Here is a 21,069-nt window from a genome sequence, read left to right as displayed (position 1 = left end):
TTAAGACTACTTTTTCTCTAAGATCTTAAGGTGAATGCTTTATTTTATAATTAGTTTCTTATTATACTATTGATTTCTTCTAACTTATAGTTAGCCAGCATGTTCTTTAAAATTACTTTAAGTAAAGAGGCAGCAGGTTTAGTGGGTATATTACCAGTTTTAGATTTTCAAGTGATTACTCAGGTAGAGGGAAATTTGCTAACTGTTTAGGGGAAAAAATAAAACTTGGTCCCTTTGGTACACTATTAACCAAAAATAAATAAACACATCAAGATGGATTAACAAGTTAAATGTTAAAAGAAGTAAAGAAAAGATACTCTAAACTGGTGGTTCCCAAACTTGTCTGCACGATGGAATCATCTGGGGAGTTATAAAAAATTCCCATGCCTTGGGTAAGGTCACTTCCCAGGAGCCAGGGATGAATCAAGATCCCTGAAGAAGGAAGGGATATGGGCTGCACCCCACAACACCCACTACAACTCATTTTTCACTTAATATATGATAGGATATGTTAGTGTTTTATGTAGGATTCTTGTGGTTAGTCATTAGTGTGATGAGCTTGCCAATTTTTTAAAAATGTGTCGGGTACCTGTTTCTAGGTAATGCCAGCTTTCTAAACCAATACAGAGCACAGAACAAGGGAGAAAATTCCATTTTCAAGTGAGGTTAAAGGAACTCACTTGTAAAACCATCTGGACCTGGTACCTTTGTGGGGGGGTGGCATAATTTGTGTTTTTTGGTACACACACATTTTCTTGCTCACAACTGTTATAGCCATTTCCTATTTCCTTAGAAAATCATTTTATTTCAGAGATTTTAAGTTGTATGGAATAAATAATACGAATATAGTAGTATAAAGCAAAGAAGATGAATAATTCGTCACTTAGGCATTGCCCATCCCTTTCCTTGGCCTCCTTCTGTAACCTGAGGTTGCTGTCCATGCTCCTGAGAACCTCTCTGGATGCAGCAGAGTGACCACTGGTGAAGGCTCTTCCCTGATTGGGCTTCTTTATATTTCCTGAGAGCGTCAGCCCTGACCTCTGTCAGGTGAACCTTCAGAGCTTGTGGCTTTTCCTTTCAGTAAGCAGTGTGTGGTCTCAGAGTTCTGAATTCAGAGTATCTAACCTTTAGCTCTCCACCATCTAATTCTTTCTCAAAAGTTTGATTCACTCATTCAATTCAAGCAAGTATTTACTGCATTTCCACCATGCCAGCCACTGTTTTAGGTACGTGAAGTGAAGCCATGCGCGAAGCTGACAGCAGCCCCTCCTCTCACAGACCTGACACTAGAAATAAGAGGACAGAAAGGAAATAACATAAGTACATAAAACACTAGTGCTTCATGCTGTGGAGAAGAGTGAAGCAGACAACAGGAGTAAAGAGTTTTGGAGGGTGGTGAGGGGGCGTTGCAGTTTTGGTTAGGGCAGCCAGGGAAGGTCTCACTGAGATAGTGACATTGAGTAAACACCTGAAGGAGGTGAGGGAGTGCATCATGTGGTCATCTGGGAAAGACCATTCCAAGCAGAGAGAACAGCATTTGCAAAGGCCATGAGGCAGAGCATGCCTGTACAGTCAAGAATCACTGAGGAAGACAGCCAGATCAGAGGAAATGTAATAGAAAGAGGAGGCTGTCAGCTCCAAAAGGAAGCGGTAGGTGGAGTTGCTGCAGGTCCTTGACGGACTTTGACTTTTACTATGTGTGAACTAGGGGACGTGGGAAGATTCTGAGCAGAGGGGTAGCGTGATCCATTTTACCTTTTACCAGGCTCACTCTGGCTGCTGTGCCGAGAATAATCCTCAGTGGGTCCCAGACAGAAAGCAGTTAGGGAGCTGTTGTGAACTGCAGGCTGAAGGATACATACTTCAGACCCACCTTTTCTCCAGATAGCTTGGCTTGATCTAAGGATAAAATGTAGACTGATTTTTTTTTAACCCATGTAGAACTTTGTTTACTCCTTCACGTTAATGAAACCCAATGCCTTGAAAATGACCAACACAAAGCAATCAAATACAGAAAGCCCATCTATGTTGAGCCCATGAGCATGTTGCTCCTGTTGATCCTGAGTTCCTTTTGCAGGGAGACATTTCTCTCTGGTCTTCATCCTGGGAAAAACTGCTCTCCTGAGAACTGGCTTCTTTTTTGTTTGTTTGTTTGTTTGGTGAGAAAGATTTGCCCTGAGCTAACATCTGTTGCCAATCTTCCTCTTTTTCACTTGAGGAAGAGTGTTGCAGAGCTAACATCTGTGCCAATCTTCCTCTATTTTGCATGTCGGACACTGCCACAGCATGGCTTGATGAGCAGTGTGGCGGTCCACGCCCAGGATCCAACCCGTGAACCCCAGGCTGTCAAAGCAGAGTGCGGGAACTTAACCACTACACCACTGGGCTGGCCCCATTGTTTTTCTTTTTAATAGCTTATTAATCTTATAGTGTCTCCCTGCTTGCCTTTGTTGACATAGTACTCGGGGCTAGATCTACACTTTACCTCTAGCAAGTGTACAGGACCTGTGGCTGCTGCATTCATTTTTTTCCCCACCTTTATTTTCGTACATCTCAATTAAAAGGAAAGCTTTTATTCTATTATATTTTTGTGAGTCACTTTAAAACAATGGCAAGCTACAAGCAAATAATACTACAGGATGCAAAAGGCATCACTTAATGATAAAAAGAAAGAAATCAGTTCAAAGTTTGGGTCATTTGTATTCTATTTTTGTTTCCATAAATGGAAAAAAAATATGCACAAACAAGATTTTCAGGATAAAACTATTAGTGGGTAATTCATTACTAAAGCATTCGTTAAGTCCCTGACTGGTTTCAGCGCAGACAGTCTTTTTCTGCCTCAAGTTTCTAAATTGTTATTTTATCTTCCGTAGTGTGTGATGATGGTGATGGAGTGAGATCAGCTGTATCTGGTGTGCTGGATGCTTAGGACAAAAAGCAGTTTGTTTAGCATGCGCCTTCCAGTCCCCGCTGTTCATTCTGATTGAATAAGGCTTGGGAACTTCTTTGAAGATGTTTTGCGCAAACAATGTATTTTCTGAGACCTTGGATATTTGAGAATATTTTTTCAATTGTGTTTACTGTTGAACAACTTACTTGACTGGTATAAAAATCTTGGGTTGGACTCTCCTTGTTTTAACATTCTGCGTGTTGCCCAGTTGCTGTTTATCACCTGCTGTGTATATGATATGATCTTAGTTGTGTTAATGGTGACTCTCTCCCCACCCTGATACATCATTCCTATTTTTATTTTTTTCATTTATTTTAATGCTTGAAATTTGAAGAAAAAAGGTCAGATACTTTTTGGCATTGGTCTCTAAGAGCTGGTCATTCATTTTACCTTTTAATCTCGAGTGACTATTTCATATCTAGAAAGTTCTTTCCCATCATGTCCTGGCCATTACTTATGATCTACATGTTGTGTGATTTGTACTTTCCTTGGGAACACATTTTATTCATAGGCTGGATCTCTGTGATATCCACTTCTATCTTCGGAAGTTTCATCTTTCATCTTTTTTCCTCTCTTTTGTTATTTTCTCTGTGGTCTGAGGTGACTTCCCCATTTTGCACTCTGCTTCCAGTTCACTTTTCAGCAGTGTTACGTCAACCTTTCTTTAGTTTGGTTAGGACTGTGTTTTGGCTCCTGAGCCTTTTCAGTTCATCAACATCCCTTCTCATCTCTGCACTTTCTTGTTTAATAAAAGGAATATAAATATCATTTAGGCTAGAGGCCAGTGCTTTCTGAAAAAATCTTCTCTTCATGAAGGCAAATCCTTTTCAGATGAGAAATTTTCCTCTTGAGTCGTTATCCTTTCTCCCTCTTGTGCAGTGGGGATTTCCCCCCAAGGGCTTTAGGTTGGTTTTTCCTTGTTACCTTATGCTAAAGAAGAAGTAATCAACTGGGCCCACAGTGGAGCTGTTTGGGAAACACTTCAGTCTGTTTCCTTTCCTTGATCCTTCCTGGATCTCTAGTGAATCCTTACTGCTTCTTCCCACCACTGTGCATTCTACTCCCCTTTCTGCTTCACTTTTGGGGGCAGAATAAAGTCTCACCTGTTGACTTTGACCTGCCTGTCAGCACTTTAGCCCACCCTGGCACGTGGAGACACTTAATAAAATGCTTTCAGAAAATCTGCAAAAGAAGATCCCCTCTGGAGAGGACATGATATTGAAAGTACCTCCAAGCTGTGCTAATCAGTATTTTGTAAGCAATTCTCTTGCATGATGGCCAAGCATCAAAGCCCCATGAGTGACTCAGAATGTTTTTGACTGATGAATTTGATCTCAACAGAAATATGTTTTACCCTGGGCTATAAGAACACAACAATATTGTATATTTCCTTTGATCCTTAGTTGTGTCTTCCTTCCCCATCTCCCTCTCTCTTCTGCCACCTAGAACACTGGCTCTTCTCCATTCATGAGAGGTTGCTGATTTAGAAAGGACAAACATTTATCTTGACACTTAGTAAAGTAGAATTATATATAAGTTTTGAATCCTAAAGTTATGGGGTGAGATCTTACGGATCTGATTTTTTTTTTTGATTGGGAGAAAAATATGGAACCTTGTAGAAAACAGATAACACTGTGGGCTATGCTTTTCATTTTATCAGGACTAAAGATAAAGATTAATAAAGTCCGTCAAGGATATAAGGTTATCTGATTTTTTCCTAATCTACTCTTAGCACAAGGGTTACCCTGAGCTATTCCCAGTATTTTTCAGAAACAAAATCCTCTCAGACAACGAGGTAACTTAAAAACAGTGCTTTAAATCAGAGATGGACAAATGAGAAAGCTCACTGAACTGGGCTCTCCCCACCAGACCTTCCTCTACAGAGGCTCTCACAGGCCTCCCGTAATGAGGTCAGTTTACCAGCTGAGATTAAACCAGTCAAGAATCAAAAGGAAGGACTAAGTCCAAGGCACCAGATGGTTCAATCTTCTGCAAGAACTTCATCTCCCTTCACCCCTGGCAGCTGTAAATCAAACAGCTAAAACCACACATTGTAAATAAAGCATCTCTATTTCATTTCTCTTTCCAGGTTTGAGATTTTTAAGAGCTCTCAGACTGATCCAGTTTTCAGAAATTTTGCAGTTTCTGAATATCCTTAAAACAAGGTAAGATGTTATTTTTCATATTTTTCCCTCATTCTAGTCCCCGATGCCAAGTTGTAAATATCAAATGTCTTTGCTTTCATCACAATAAAGTTGAAGTTCTTTCATTCACAGAAAGAGTGGTTTAACACAGAGATGTGGAGAAAGCCCAGAATAGGGGTTGGCTTGCTCTCTTTTGCAGGGCTGGGGTCTGTATGGTAAAGAGAGAGAAACAGCCATGCATGTGGGGAAGTAGAGACAGTTTTGGGGGACTGTGTGAGGTTGCTTGGAAATCAGCCTAACATCCTGGGGAGAGGTGCGCAGTGGGTGAGGGATAAATCTGCTCATTGACTGGGAAGTCCTTGCTCCCAGGTTCTAAATCGCCTCTTTATTACATCACTAAATAAGAACTGCACCTGGCTGTAAAAGCAATAGAGGCAATACTCTTTGAGAGGCAATCACAAACCTCATACGGCAAACAGAAAATCATTTCATTTCAAAGTACATTTTAGTTGTTCACTTTACAGCTAGTGTAGCCCCTGGAGCTTGCTCTGTGAATTGCCTTTTGGGGAATACCTAAAAACCTCCTGCCGAATGCACCATGGCTACTTCTGTTAACTGTGTTGTGATCTGGAAAACACTACTGGACCAGGAGGAAAAATCCCCCAGAGATTCCTTTCCTGATGACCTGTGGTTTCACAGAGTTGGCCCGAGCCCAGGGCTGCCTTGATGAATAAACTAATAAAAGAGGTTAGATGTGCTCTAATGGAGAATAAGTACAGGTCATAAATTTCTCTTATAGGAAATTACACTTTACGAAGCTCACTGCTAATGTTCCATTTCCTCTTTGGTTGGCTTTAACATGTTTGATAAGTGATTAAAAACGGGGCACCTCTGTATTTTGTGATTTATAATTAACGTACCTGCATTTTGGGGGCTTTGGATTCAGCGCCGTTTTCCCAATAACTGAGCTGGGACTCAGCTTCCCAACTTTGTCACAACCAATAAATGCAACTGGATCTTGGTCTTCCTCTTTGGGTCTCAGTGTTTTTTATTTGTTTATTTTGGTTTGTTTTAATCCAAATTGGTTTCCCCTCCCCAACTATTGGTCTATGTGGATGTGGGGTCAATTCATTTTCTAATAGCCAAGTTAAAAAGAAAATGAGCGTCTAATGTCATAGAAGTCTTCTGTAGTATGTCCTACCACCCTTCACTTTCATTATCTTGGAGTCAGAATTTATCTGCCCTCTATTTAATAGTATGTAATATAAAATGATAAAACTGAAGCTGTCATACCTTGGGCATGTCATGAGAAGGCAGGATTCTTTGGAAAAGATAATAATGCTGGGAAAAGTAGAAAGCCGCAGGAGAAGAGGAAGACCAAATGTGAGATGGATTGATTCCAAAAACGAAACCGTAGGCATGAGTCTACAGGAGCTGAGTAGGGCTGTTGAGGACAGGACATTGTGGGCATCATGCATTCATAGGTGCAGCAGGAGTTGGAGCCAACTGGATGGCACATAACAATAATCAATATCATTGATATAGAGTGAATATTGTTATTCTTCCAATTTCCTTTTAGTGACAATAATCTTGATTCTGCCTTTTTATGGCTCTTCGGTGCAATGAACTCATGGTACTCTTGAAATTAAAATTATCAACAAAGCTAACAATCTCCAATGTTTGCCCATATTGTATTTGCTCCACTAGATATCTTGAAAGGTAGAATCGGTGAGTACAGGGGCTGTCCTTAAGAGACACTTGTTTTTGTTTTTTCTATTAGGGACAGTTTTATGTGTAATCATCCACACTCTAACCTGGTATAATGCCTCTGTCTCCCTGTTTTGCATTTACCTCATAAATTAGGGGAATTTTGCTTCTCTGACACCAGCGTTTTAGGAAGGTGCCATTACTCTGAGGAATAATGTGAAGAGAACTGTGTTCTCACCTTCCTTGTATTCTGTGTGGATCCTTTCTGGACTTGGGAGAATGATGAGCCATCTGAATAAAATAGCTTTTTCTGGACTTTTGCTGAGAGACCCAGGGGCTTCCCATTCCTTGGAGAAAATGTCTTTCTTTTGGATGCAGGAAGTAGCATTGGCATCCTGCTGAACAGTCCACCTGCTAACTCTCCAGCCATGGGTGGCTCATTCTCCCAGGGCAGAGGGGAGAAAGCTGAGCAGCCAGCTAGGGAAAGAGGTGGCTGTAAATTGAGAGAGAGTGGCCCTCGGGAAGAGTCATGGAGTGGCAGGCTGCTGGGCAGTCTGCATTTCCCCAGCACCACCCGCCCCCTGGAATTAAACTCCTTCTATTGTCAGAGGGTGCTTTTCATCACAACCCCACAACCTGGATTTCCCAGTCCCTGTTGCTTATGGTCACTATCAGGTGATTGAGTCCATTCAACAAGCTTGAATTCAGCACCCTTTTGTGCCAGCAGCAAGGTGGGTACTAGGATATTGTCCTGCTATTAGAGAGCTCACTGGGGGCGGGAGAGCCAGACTAACTGGCAGTGTGCTTGCTCTGAGATACAGGTACGCCCAGGGGTGTGAGGCACGGAGGAGGGTAATTTAGCAAGGCTTGGCATGAGTGTGGGGCAGTCAATGATGTTTTCAAGGCAAAAGGGGTATCTTAGGTAAGCCTTGTGGAAAGCTAGGTGTTATGCTGTTGAGGCTGGGGTTGCATGTGAGAGATAGGGAAGGTGAGGCTGACTTCCAAGCAAGGAAGCTGCAGAAAGCACACAGGTGAGCGAACATGGCCCTTTGAAGAACTTTGAGTGATTCTCTGCTCCTGGAGACTAGGGGTTCTGTGGTGGAAAAAAGCAAGATGAGGTTAGGAGGGCAGGTGAAGAGGCCAGATCACCAGGCACAGGTTAAAACTTCATTTAATTGTAAGAAGTCGAGAGCTTTAGAACAACTCTCTGAGCCCGTTCTCTCTCCAGGTGCCTGGCTAATCTTGGCTCCTTCCTTCTGTACACCAAGCACAAGCACAGATCCCACAGGCTCTGCCACAGAGAAATGGAAGCCTTGGTTTTTGTAGGGCTTCAGACTTTGAGCGATTTCCTGGTGACTTGTCTGTACTCTGCTACTTTCATGGGGACTGTCCAGGAGGGTGGGTGGAGCCCCGTAATCTTTAGGGGGTTTTTGTCTGGATTTTCTCTGGTGGCCAGTCCCCACCAATCTGTGGCACAGGTAGGGATGGAGACATCGCAGACATGATTTGAAATTGCAGTTTCATTTTCTGTTCTTTGGCTGCCTCACTTGGCCAAGAGCTGGAAGAAACAAAGCAGAGAGTTATATGGGTTGGGGGTGGCTGGAGAGGAGAGAATGAGAACAAGAGAGAAAGAATTAAGAAGCAGCAAAAGGAAACCAGAGTAAATAGGATTACAGGAAAAAAACATAGATGGAAGAGACAAATCACAGTTATGGGACAGCATCAGGACCTGCCAACAGAAGGGCCTAAAATACCCTGTATCCTGAAAATGACTTTTTAAGGGGGGCACTGGGAGACTCCGTGTCATTGTCTGAACTTCTGGAAGTTCCTCTGTTGCCCTGCAAACTGGCGAGCAGACTTACAGGTGACCAGACACTTATTCTACCATCAGAGCAGAGTAAACAGCTCTGTGTAAAGGCCATCATTCCAATTCTCATTTAATGTAGTAGATATTGTTAACGAAAACATGATATCACCTAGTGATGTTTTTAAAGTGGAAATTGCATTACTGTTTCCTCTAATTATTAAAGTATAATGTGCTCATTGTAAGCATGTCAACAATATGGAAAAACATCAAAGATAAAGTAAAATTTCCCCACCACCACCAATGGTTGAGATAACCATTACTGATATTCTACCGTGTCACTTTTATTTCTCACATAGCATTCCATTCCATGATATGTATGTATCATCATTTACCTAAAAAACACATTTTTGGGAGGGCATTTTGGGAACTAAAATCACTGTACTACCTATATGACCTCAGAAATAGCTCCAAGGCTAAGGTCTTAAAAAAGAATATTTGATGTGGAGACTGTAAGGGGAGGTGTAGGTAGAAGCCACCTCATGAAGGCCCTGACATGTCATGGATTGCACTCAGAGGGAGAGAGAGAGTTGTTGAAGTGTTTAACAGGAGAGGGAAAGGTCAGATTTACGTTTTAGAAAGATCCACTATTTCACCAATTGTTTAGAGAGTGCATTTGAAGTGTCTAAGGTCATTGACCAAGAGACCAGTTGGGGCAATTGTCCAGGAAAGTGGTATTGGGGAATGGTCTCAGGCAGTGCGAGTCAGGGGGAGCAGAGGAGGAGGGATCTAGAGATATTTAAGGGGTAGAATTGACAGAACTCAATTTTGCTTCATTCCGTATCATATAGTTCAGACCGTTTATCTCAGTGTGGTACAGTCCAGTCGACTTTTCAGGGTGGGTATTTCACATCTGTCCAGCAAAGGGAGCATAAACCAAATTAAGGCTGTTGGTACCTGGCTGTACCCTCAGCCATAAACAAAGAGGAAAATAGTGGACTGGTAGAATAGGGACAAATTTACACTTTTTTGTTGAAAATGGATGATATTTTCAATATTAACCAAAACATATCTTGTTGACTACACTGAAGGCAAAGATGTCCCCCAATGGCTCTGGGCTTACAGCTATCATCTCAGAAAGAAATAGACTCTCATTTTCCCAGTGTCTCTGGAGACAGACTCTCATTCTTCCGGTATCTATGGAGACAGACTGTGTCTCCTAGGATCTATGAAGCCCTGGAAAAGGTCTCTGATCCACAAGAACAGAAAAGTTTCTTGTGCCTGCCCTTGGATGATTCACTGCATCCACTCATGCACATTTCTCTAATGGCTGGTAAGAACTCACAAGATAGGGACCCAGAAACAACAATGGAAAACTTGAAAATGATTTTCTTTAGATGAGTTAGGTTCTCATGATAAGGTCACAATCCATCCCTCCCTCAAGTCATGGGAAGGGGGCTAGAATCTAAAGAGTTCCAATCATTCTAACCATTGGGAACTTAGTTTGGCTCAGACCCCTGGGCTTGGCCATGAAGCCTATGACTATCTCCAGTGGCCTCTTTTGCCTGCAAAACACACAGCCCTGCCCCTCCTCCTTTCAAAGACCCCTACACAACCTGATGAGGATCGAATTTCAGAGTATGGAGAAAGTCCCCCAAGACTTAATCTTGCATCTTTTGCACAGAGCTTTTAGATGATTGCCTGGTCGTAGAGTTTAATTTGGAAAGCAAATTCCTAATACTGGGGTTCCATAATGATGCCGATGCCATACAAGTAATCAGATTTCAGTGCTGAATATGGACCCTTTCAGCAACCATGATTAAATGTTCTACGCACAGCAAGAGCTCCCTTAAGCACTATTACCAGCACTGTGACAATCATTTAGAGATTAATAACCACCACCGTATTTAGGTCATTTTTCCAAAGCACCAAGAGGCTCAGAGACTCCAATAGTTTTCATCTCTCAAGAGGGCTCCACATGGTTATTGTTGGGACACTGCTTTGTTTAGGCCCCAAGGATCTGGGAGTATATAAGTGAAGCAACCTGGTACTTAATTATCGTCTGAGAAAGTGAACACTACATGCTTCCCTGAGATTTCTCCATTTGCCACCAGCCACCTGCTCCTCATCATTTGTGTTGGAGCACACCGTGGAGGGCTTAGCAGGTAGAGGCAGGAGGATTTCACTCTATTTTGACTCCCCATTGAGAACTAGTTGGCGACAGGATGTGGTGGGGATGTAGCCACAACAATGTTCAGCTTATCGATTGCCAGGGTTGCTTCACCTGATACAGCTCGTTTGGTGGATGCCTTATATCTATGTGTCTTACTTCCATTCCTCCAATCTCTGGTTGTGGGGGGGTGTCCTTCCAAACAAAAAGACCCTAGAAGGCCATTGATTAGGCCTCCAGGGCTGGTCAGCTGCTCCAGGGAACAGAAAGGCAAGAGTTACGGTATCTTTCAGCTCTAAGGAGAGGCTTAGATGGAAGACTTTAAACATTATTTTGTCAGTTGGTGATCTCCATTCACAGCTATAGAAAACATTTAGAGGTGAGGTGGTGCTAACGTGGCCCATGGTAGTGTCTGGAAAAGGAGACCAAGGCCAGGGTTTGCCGGATGTGTGCTTTCCTTTGTAAATGCCAGATTCATAGCAGAGCTTCCAGAGCCACAGAACTAATTGCACAATAGTGGGTCATACAGGATCTGCCCTCCTTACTCAGATGGAGAGTCCCAGATCTACTTCATAGACCTGATCCCTTGTTAGGTTCTCAGAGAGCATTTTGGATATCAGTCCCTTCCATTATAAGCAGATGACTTTTTTTTTTTTTTTAAAGATTTTATTTTTTCCTTTTTCTCCCCAAAGCCCCCCGGTACATAGTTGTGTATTCTTCGTTGTGGGTTCTTCTAGTTGTGGCATGTGGGACGCTGCCTCAGCGTGGTCTGATGAGCAGTGCCATGTCCGCGCCCAGGATTCGAACTAACGAAACACGGGGCCGCCTGCAGCGGAGCGCGCGAACTTAACCACTCGGCCACAGGGCCAGCCCCATAAGCAGATGACTTTTAATTGCAAGTGATAAGTCCACCTCAAGCTAGCCTTGGTAATGACTGGAGGTCCAAGGGGGAACTAGGCATGTCTAGATCAAGGGGTTCAGATTCTCTCATCCGGATTCTGTCTCTCTCTCTGTCTCTTTGGAGTTTCCCTCTCAGGCAGGCTTTCTCCAGGGCAGGTGGCCCTCTAGCATTCCAGGCTTATGTTTTTTTACACCCAAATCTCTCTCTCCCATTCAGTTTCTGAAAAATGTCTCTGATAAGCCCTACCTCGGAGCTCTTCAGAGCTGGGAGTTCCTCCACTGGCCAGCCTGGCTCAGGCCACTTGGGTAGAGGGAGAGGTGGGGACCTTTGATTGACACCCAACGCATCCACAGGGCTGTCCTTGAGGAAGAGCTGTAGAAAGAGTGATAGAAACAGTGGTCCACATGGCTCCTCTGTACTGCCTCTCCCAAGGCTTTAGGTGAGCAGCCTTTGGATCAGATGCTCTCAGGTTTGAATATTGACCCCACCACTTACCAACCATGTGTCCTTGGGAAGCTTCTTAAGCACACTAAGCCTCAGTTTCCTTATCTAGTTGGTGGGACCAATGATGTATCTATATCCAAGGATAGATGGTAAAACTCTGAAGAAAATGAAGAACTCAACACAGTGCCTAAAGGATAACAAAGCTTGATAAATATTGACAATTATTATAATCTGGAAACTCTAGAAATGACCAAGAAAGACAGAATGGACATCTTTGTTGTTTTTCTAGTCTGTTTTTGAACCAGAAGGAGGTTTTTCCACACATTTCAAAAGATCAGTCTCACCCACAAAACTGAGAATACCTGCTGTTTCTTTCCCTGGACTGTCAGAACCAACTCTGGGAGACTAAGACCGTGGGTTCCTCTGCTCAGTTACTAAGAGAAAAAAGATTGAAGAGAAAGGAAAGCTGGGCTCTGGCATCGTGCCTGTCCTCGAACCATTGACCCTGACCTCCTCTGAGGGGTCCTCCTCCAACCCCTGGGCTGCCTGGCCCACTACAGCCTCTTCCTGCATTCCTCCACATGTGGCCCCCATAGAGACGTAGTTAGCAGAGTTTTTCCTTTCCGTTCTTTTCTGTGGCAGTTCAAGAGGGTGATCAATATGTCGAGATTGTCTCCCTCCTCCTTGGAGCAGCGCTTTCTGACCTTTTTGACATCCTGTGCGCAGACTGTGGGGGAGGCGCAGCTTTGCTTTCACGATCAAGAAAGACTTTCTGATGGATGCCGGTCTGTGACTGTTGTTCTGCAGTGTGGTGGCCCAGACGGCAGACTCTGCCGCCAAACTGCCTGGGTTCAGATGCCAACTCGGCTGCTTTCTGTGTGAACTTGGGTCAATTTCTTAACCTCTGGATGACCTCATAGAGAGGTTGTGAAGGTTAGAAGAGTTAATATGCATGAAGCACTTAGCACTGTGGTGCATATGGCAAGCACTGTAAAAGAACCGTAAAAGTGTTAGCCCTTCCTATTACTGTGAGCATAGACTCTTAGAATTCACGTCGTTGGTTCCCCTTGAGAGGGAAGTGGGAGAGGGCAGAGATCAATCAATCAATGATGACGGGCTGCACCCCACTGTGGGCTGTTAGGCCACTCTGGGGAGACTGAAAGAGGTAGAACCCAGAGTTCTTGTCTGCAAGATGCAGTTAGGGACACAAGAGTCAAACAGCAATCTAAAACAACGTTACGAAAGATGTCTTAAAACAGTGGGATCCATTACCAATGAGTACCTGCAGGTCAGAGCCACGAGGAGAAGTCACTCTGTATGGCAGGTGGGTGGAACCACTTGAAGGAGGAGGTGGGGATTGAACCAGGCTTTGAAGAGAGGGAACTATTTGGATAAATGGACAGGGCTTTCCAGCTGAGTAATAGCATAAATGTAGACATAGTAAATAAGTTTGGCTGTGATGAGAGTTCCAAGAGCTTATGGTAGGTGAGCCTGGGACCTCAGTGGGTGTTGAAGATGAAAGGAGAGAGTTTGGACATAACATTTAGGTGGAAGGGAGCCTTTGGATGGGGAAGTGACCTGCTGACAGTAGCATTCAAGGAGCTATACCCCAGTCGGGGTGAACAGGGTGAAGTTTAGTGGGAAGAGTACCAAGGAGGAGACCAGTTAGCATCAGTACATTTTCATAGAGGCCCTACTATGCACCAGGGACTCACTGCTCCCAGGATACAGACAGACAAGGCCCCTGCTTTCAGGGTGCTGAAAATTTAGTGAGTTCCAACTGAGCCACTCAAGGAACACGGGTGGATACTGAAATTATTAGATATAAGGTTGTTGGGGAACAAAATATTCATATAGTCTCAGAGTGTCACTGCACGGTTGACACATTAATTATGAAGGGAAATGGATGCCTTTCAGTGGCAAAATCTGATGTTCCTACCTGAATCAAGCAACTGAGTTAGGGTTTTCAGATGTGACGCCATCCTAGCCAGATGTTCATAACAGAAGAATTTATACAGAATCTAATCATGGGGGAACGATCAGACAAATCCAGAATCTGGGACCTTCTATAAGACAGCTGACCTGGGTGCACAGAAACGTAAATGTCATTAAAAAAGAACAAAAAGAGCAGGGGGCAGATTATAGATTAAGGGAAATAAAGCAGGGAATGGCGAATTACACAGCCCATGAATAATCTAGCCCACTGCCTGTTTTTCTAGGTAAACCTTTATTGGAACACAGCCACACCCATTCCTTTACATGTGCTCTAAGGCTGTTTTCATGCTACAGTGTCAGAGTTGAGTAATTGTAACAGACCCTATGACCTGCTAAGCCTAAAATATTTACTATCTGTCCTTTACCCCTGGACTAAAGCAGCATCATAACCAAATGCAATACATGAACCTCGATTAGTTCCTGGATCAGGGTGAAGAAATGAAAACACCAATACACATAATTTCAGGGCAACTGAAGACATTTAAATAAAGAGTGCTTGTTAGATGACATTATGGAATTCATGTTCACTTTCTTAGGCGTGACAATCGTATGTGATCGTGTTGCACAGTGTCCTTCTTAGGTGTTGAATGCTGAAGTATTGAGGGGGTGTCTCATGTAGTTTGCAACGTACTTGTACTGTAAATGGGTCAGCCAAAAGAAGAGAAAGACTAGAAAAAGATAAAATGAAAGAAAAAGAATAGGGGCTGGCCCGGTGGTGCAGCAAAGTTCACATGTTCTGCTTCGTTGGCCCGGGGTTCACCAGTTCGGATCCCGGGTGTGGACACAGCACCGCTTGGCAAGCCATGCTGTAGCAGGTGTCCCACATATAAAGTAGAGGACGATGGGCGTGGATGTTAGCCCAGGCCCAGTCTTCCTCAGCAAAAAGAGGAGGATTGGCAGCAGATGTTAGCTCAGGGCTAATCTTCCTCAAAAAACAAAAAAGAAAAAGAAAAAGAATAGAGATAAAGCAAATATGGCAAAATGTTGATCAATCTAGGTGAAGGGCATACAAGTGTTCATTACACTGTTCTTTCAATACTTCTGTAGATTTAAAAAATTTTTAAATAAAAGTTAATTAAAAAAAAATCTACGCACAATTGGAGGGGTTAATTTAGGGAGCATTTTCAGTAGCCCAGATGTACTCTTCCTCTAGGCTCTGGCCTTCTGGGTATCCCCCTACAATGGAGAAAACACTGCAGAGTGAGGGGGGATTGCCTCTCCCCTAGGGGGCATCGTCACTGTGGAAGCAGCCCCGCCACGGTCTTGTGTAACTTGGGGATTTTGCTTGTTGTCTCTTTTGCACAGTAATTCCATCAAGCTGGTGAATCTGCTCTCCATATTTATCAGCACGTGGCTAACAGCAGCCGGGTTCATCCATTTGGTAAGTGTCTTTGCAGATGCTTTAGCTCTGGCTTTTCTGGAACAAACCCCTCTCTCAGTCATTTTATTACCTGAAATTTTTCTCCCTGGAGAGAAACTTCAGCCCAGCTGTAGAATGTAGGAAAAGGAGAAGCAATTGCACAATTGTCTGGGTTTCCAACCCTTTTACCCCAAACTAGTTCCAAATGGTGAGCAATGTTCACACTGTTAACCTGCGTTTGTCAGTGCACTGGTATTGCCCCTGGGGCTTTGGTAGATTTTTCATTCTGTCTGCAATAACCCCAATGAGCCACAAGATGGCAGTGCTTCCTCAGCAAACACATGAAAAGGCCTGGGGACGAGGTTGGAAGTTTGACCCACATCTCTCAGTAAACAACAAATTCACATCCTTCAGTTTCTCTCCACCTTCCCCTTACGAAAAGCTACCTTTGATCCTTTTGCTTGATTACTTGTCAAGTTATTTTGTATCTCAAAAATATTAATTCCTTTAAATTAATAACTCTTTGAAAGCCTTGTATCATTAAGTCAAGCTGTTCTTAACCTCCCAAGGCAGATTTTCTTTCTGCTTTTAGGGAACATAGCGATTGTCGGAAGCACATTTCATCCAAACACAAACTGTTACAACTGGAAGGAGCCTCAGCTAACTCTGAAGCTTTGAGTAAAGGTACCCTTCCCTTGCCGAGCCTCTCTCTGCTTAAGGCTTAGAGGATGCATTTAGTTACCTACCCCTGGGATTTCTGTAGTTATCATCCAAAGGAAGATAGCCTGGGTTGGAAGCCGGGGCTCACATTCAGTCACTGGATCTGATGGTCGTCCCCGCCCCACTTTCTGCTAGCGGGATTCTTGGCTGAAATCACCCTTAGATAATCGCCCTAATTCTGTCAAGTGCGCAAATCACAGATAGAGAGGGCTTAGTTGTATTCACTAGCCCAGTGACCCCACCTGGTACTTCCCCTGGTAAAGTACCTTCTGCTTCACCAGGAAATCTCTACGAAAATGGCATGGTGAGGACAAATACTGATGTGTGGAACAGGCCGGGTCCTGGAAACTTTCTGCAGAGGCAGAGCTGTAGGCCTGGGGGCCTGGGGCCGTGCTCGGGGATCATAGGCCTTGGCCATCTGGTATATATCGTAGGGCTGTGATCTGGGGTAGACCTGGAGATCCAGCCCCCGTCTCCCGCTCTCTCCTGAGAGTGGCTAAAGTACCTCTCCTAGGTGCCTCACAGCTTTGTTGGCAGGTCAAGTGTGATGAGAGGAAAGGAAGTGTTTCGTAAAGTCTAAAGCAGAGATGGGCCAACTACAACCCTGGGGCTGAGGCTCCTCAAACCTGACCACGCCCATCCTTTAAGTATTGACTCTGGCTGATCTCGTGCTACAACTGCAGCCTTGAGTTGTTGTTACAGAGATCAGAAACTATCGGCCACAAAGCTGAAAATATTTACTGTCTGGCCTTTTACAGAAAAAGCTTGGTGGCCCTCAGTCTAAAGACTGTGCAAATGCAAACTGTTCTCATGAGCTTACTTTTCCTGCTCCCCGGGGAAATTCCTGCGGTGTGCAGGATAGAATCATTGTGGACATTCTGCAAAGCAGGGAGAGCAGAGTCAGACTCCAGGAGGTGCTGTTTGGGGTTCGGCCATGAGATCTGAAGGAGCGAGGCCCACCAGGCGTCTCCTTGGTCAAAATGATGAAAGACAGGGGCCCTCTGTGGGAGGGTCTAGGATTTCTTTGGGAGCCCCTGACCTCGGCCTTTAGATATGGAGCAGGAAGTCTCAGAGAAAGGGTGGGGCAGGGCTCTCAGGCTCTTTCTGTGAAGAGAAGGCTGTAAAACATGGCCAGAGGCAATGCCCTAAAATTCAGCTGGCCTCAAAATTTTCATGAGAAGAAAAACAGTCGAGGATGTCTCCCTCCATTCCTTCCCTCTCTGCCCGAGACAGCGAGGCAGGCTTGTCTGTGTTCTGACCACTCCACTCTCTCTGACCTGCTGGGGGTTCTGAGCCGTCACTTACAGGACTTGGCCCAGGCAGCAGACTCCTTGTGTTGAGGGGGCTGCGTGTCCTGAGCTTTTCTGTTCCTGGTTTATTGTGTATATATAACATTTTCCTTTTTCTCCCTTTCTCCTTGCTTTAGGTGGAGAATTCAGGGGACCCATGGGAAAATTTCCAAAACAACCAGGCTCTCACATACTGGGAATGTGTCTATTTACTCATGGTCACAATGTCCACTGTTGGTTATGGGGACGTTTATGCAAAAACCACACTCGGGCGCCTCTTCATGGTCTTCTTCATCCTCGGGGGACTGGTAAAAACTCTTTATTATGCTCTTGATTTCATGGTCGTTAATATTTTCTATTATTCATTTCCTGAAAACTCTGAATTTTCGTATTGTGTTTCTGCGTTGGAAGCAAGTGATTGCCTTAGTGTTACAATCAAGTCAAGTGGATCCAAATGCGATGGTGACTTTTCTGCATATGTCTTTAGTGTATTAAATTGTTTCCCAGAGACTTAGGCAGATTGCCCCTGTCAGGGACAGCCATTTAGCCAAGAGAAAATCTAATTGTCTTAAGGAAGTGATGCTTGCTTATTAAGTGAGAGTGTCTGTCCCTTAGTAATGTAACTCAGCATCTGATATTCTGCAAGGGCAGTGGCTGTCACCTGACCTGATAGATGCTGCCCATATTCTGTAGACAGTTTGCGGTTTTAAGAGCTCCCACAGCCCCTTCATGGTCCTCCCCAAACTTCCAACAAACACTGTGGCTGAAGCCTGCCCTCAAGATTCGAGTCCCGCGTCAGAAGATAGACAGCCTCCTGGTCACGTCCAGGTGGACGTCACCACATGAGCTGAGGACGCATTTGTAAACAGCTGGCAAACTCCATATGCAGCAGCACGTGAGATATTTTTCCTCCCCCATTCTAAGTCACAGAGTTTTGCTATTTGCTTTTCTGGTCTATACAGATCATCATGGTCTGTTATGGTTTAATTTTCAAGGGGGACTTCTGGCAACACATTGGCAGTTGCTGCATTTTATCTTTCAAAGTAGCTCATTTTAAGTTTAGATTTTTGCTGTGTGTGAGGTAAGTGATTAAAATCCTGATTCATGCACAGCTTTCACGTATGTACACTGCACAAGCATTTATATTATGCATACACGTCTCTTCTTTGTATGCATATGACATATACATTTGAAAATGTATATAAATGTCCATGTGCATATGTACATTAAGGCGAACATTTTCTCAGCATCTATGAGGTCCTTGTAGATAAGGAGACCCATTTATCCGCCACGAGCACAATGTCTGTTGGACGAAACATGGCAGGTTTGTGTTTCTCCTCGCTGTCCCTTCCTCCTATGTGGTTTCCTAGATTTACCTCTAGTGCTTTTTAGCGATTTTTTTTAAATGGAAAAGTTTAATATTTTTTTAATCTCCTTTTGGTGTTTGTTGTCTTTAATCACTCATAAAGGCATTGACTTTCCTTTGAGTTTTAACTAGAAAGAAAGGTCTCCTCTTGTACTGATGTGTGTGTGTGTGATTTCAGCATGCACCCCCTTCACTTATTTCTCTTCAGGCAGAAGTAGATGTCAGCTTATTTATTTCTGTCTCCCTTGTAGTTTTCTCAACTGTGATTTTTTTCAGTTGTCTAGGTTGGCTGATGTTTGTTTTGTCCTGTGTATTTTCAGGAGCTTGACCTTTTTGTGCTTTAATTTTTTATAATTCAACATATTAATGTATACCTTTGCAGTTCTAATCCTCTTGTGTTTTCAGATCTTAGTATCCCCCCTTCTGAAAAGGTCTCCCCCTTTCTTTGGCCTGTCTTTTTAGTCTCTCTTCTGTCTCCTATCTTCTCCTCAGGCCATGTTTGCCAGCTACGTCCCTGAAATCATAGAGTTAATAGGCAACCGCAAGAAATACGGGGGCTCCTATAGTGCGGTTAGTGGAAGAAAGTAAGTATGCCAAGAGGTTTTGCTGCCTCCCCTGTGGTAGAATCCTCTCTGCATGCCATTTTTTTTTTGGCTCTTGTTTCTTTGTTTCATGCATGTAGGCAATGTTTGCCCGCTACGTGCCCGAAATTGCTGCTCTCATCCTGAATCGGAATAAATTCGGCGGGACTTTTAACAAACATGGAGGCAGAAAGTAAGTCAGTTGCATCAGACAAGATGTGGTTGAGTGACTTTCAAGAGTCCCTCTGGCGATGATACCTGAATCCTGCCCTTCTCCCGCCCCACTCGCTGCTTCTGTGAGGGAAGGGCCACATTCTGCATGGGGTGTGAGGTCAGAAGTTACCTAGGAAGTTGTCACACATGGTCAACTCCTTAGGCCTGTTCCCATTCACAGCTTTCTTCCCCACCCATCTTTCCAAGAGACATAATGGATTTATCCTTGAAGGGGTCCGTATGTCGCTGGGCCCATATTTTCTGTTCTGATCCCTAAACCAAGCTGATTCATTCTTCACACCAAGTGGCTGTTGTTACAAATGTTACGTTCTGGTCCCTCAGACTAATGTAATGACATCCTTTGGGGTTTTTGTGCAGCAGCAACATGGGCTCATACTCCAGCAGGGAAGTCCTGGGGAAGGCGAGATCAAGGTCATCTTGCCAACTGTAAGGCATTGTGGCCACAGGAAACCAGTTCTCTTTAGCCAGGAGACACTCAGCTTGTCCTCACAGAGACTATTAGTTAGTTGAAATCCCTTCTGGGCAAGAAATAGCACATTTATGGGATGTCAGGGCACTACACATTCTTCTTGATGAGTCTTTATTTGGCTCCCCATACATGAATGCTTTCTTCTTGGGGACTATTTAATTTGTGCTCAGATCGCTTTATCACTGTTAATATCAATATGTGGGTCCATTATCAACCAGAAGTTTTACTCCTAAGTAAACGGCAGGATCTTACCGCTCTGCCCTCTCTGCTAGAGCGCCATCTTGCGAGGAGAGTGCTGGAGGGAGGCAGGGCTGGCAGCAACCATGCTTGACCTTTTTTTCAAAGTTTCTTCTTGTGCACTCAGCTTTGTTTTTGTTTTTGAGGTTTTTGGTTTTTGACTTTGAATTTTTGTTTTAACTGCCGTAGAGTAAGATATATACATCTTTAATGTGCAGCTTGAGGAATATATACCTATGTACGCACCCAGTAACTACCACCAGATCACGATGTAGAATATTTTTATCACTCATGCCCCTTCCCAGTCATGGACGCTCCATACAGGGAACTAGTTATTTTTTTCCCCCATTCATTTTCAAATGAACTCTTGGATAGTCTATTGTATTTTTTAAGAGAGAATAAGACCAGTAGCATCACATTTCTCTCCATCACCGTTCCTCCTTTGCCTGACAGTCATGTTAGATGGAGCGAACCTCCCCTCCTGTCGGTAATTCCAGTGCATCCTGAGCTCAGGTGTCCAGTCCTCCGTTCAGAAAATGAGGAGGTGGAAAAAACCCTCGTTTTCTTGAACTACCCACAGGACAGCAGTTTCCTTTCAAAGGAACAGAGGACAGTGGGTGAGAGGAGGCCAGTTGGCATCTTTCCCATGGAGGCAGCACGTTCCTCCACCTTCCCTCTAATGGAGCCCTCCTCTTCCT

The 21,069-nt window shown here is 43.9% G+C and overlaps 1 protein-coding gene across 26 annotated transcripts in view; it reads left to right on the top strand.

Annotated features, from left to right (window-relative positions):
- The window catches only part of KCNMA1 (potassium calcium-activated channel subfamily M alpha 1), a 719,065-nt gene that overhangs the window by 462,865 nt on the left and 235,131 nt on the right, over positions 1-21,069 (top strand). For all 26 annotated transcript variants that reach the window (XM_008519122.2, XM_008519119.2, XM_070612927.1 and 23 more), the window contains 4 exons: positions 5,040-5,115; positions 15,421-15,496; positions 17,622-17,792; positions 19,343-19,434. In XM_008519122.2, the coding sequence (XP_008517344.1) occupies positions 5,040-5,115; positions 15,421-15,496; positions 17,622-17,792; positions 19,343-19,434 (415 nt within the window). The remainder of the gene's footprint in view (positions 1-5,039; positions 5,116-15,420; positions 15,497-17,621; positions 17,793-19,342; positions 19,435-21,069) is intronic.

This window comes from Equus przewalskii, chromosome 1 (genome assembly GCF_037783145.1).
Source record: "Equus przewalskii isolate Varuska chromosome 1, EquPr2, whole genome shotgun sequence".
NCBI lineage: Eukaryota > Metazoa > Chordata > Mammalia > Perissodactyla > Equidae > Equus > Equus przewalskii.
Note: the sequence above shows the minus strand (reverse complement) of the source record. Positions and strands in the feature narration are given on the sequence as shown.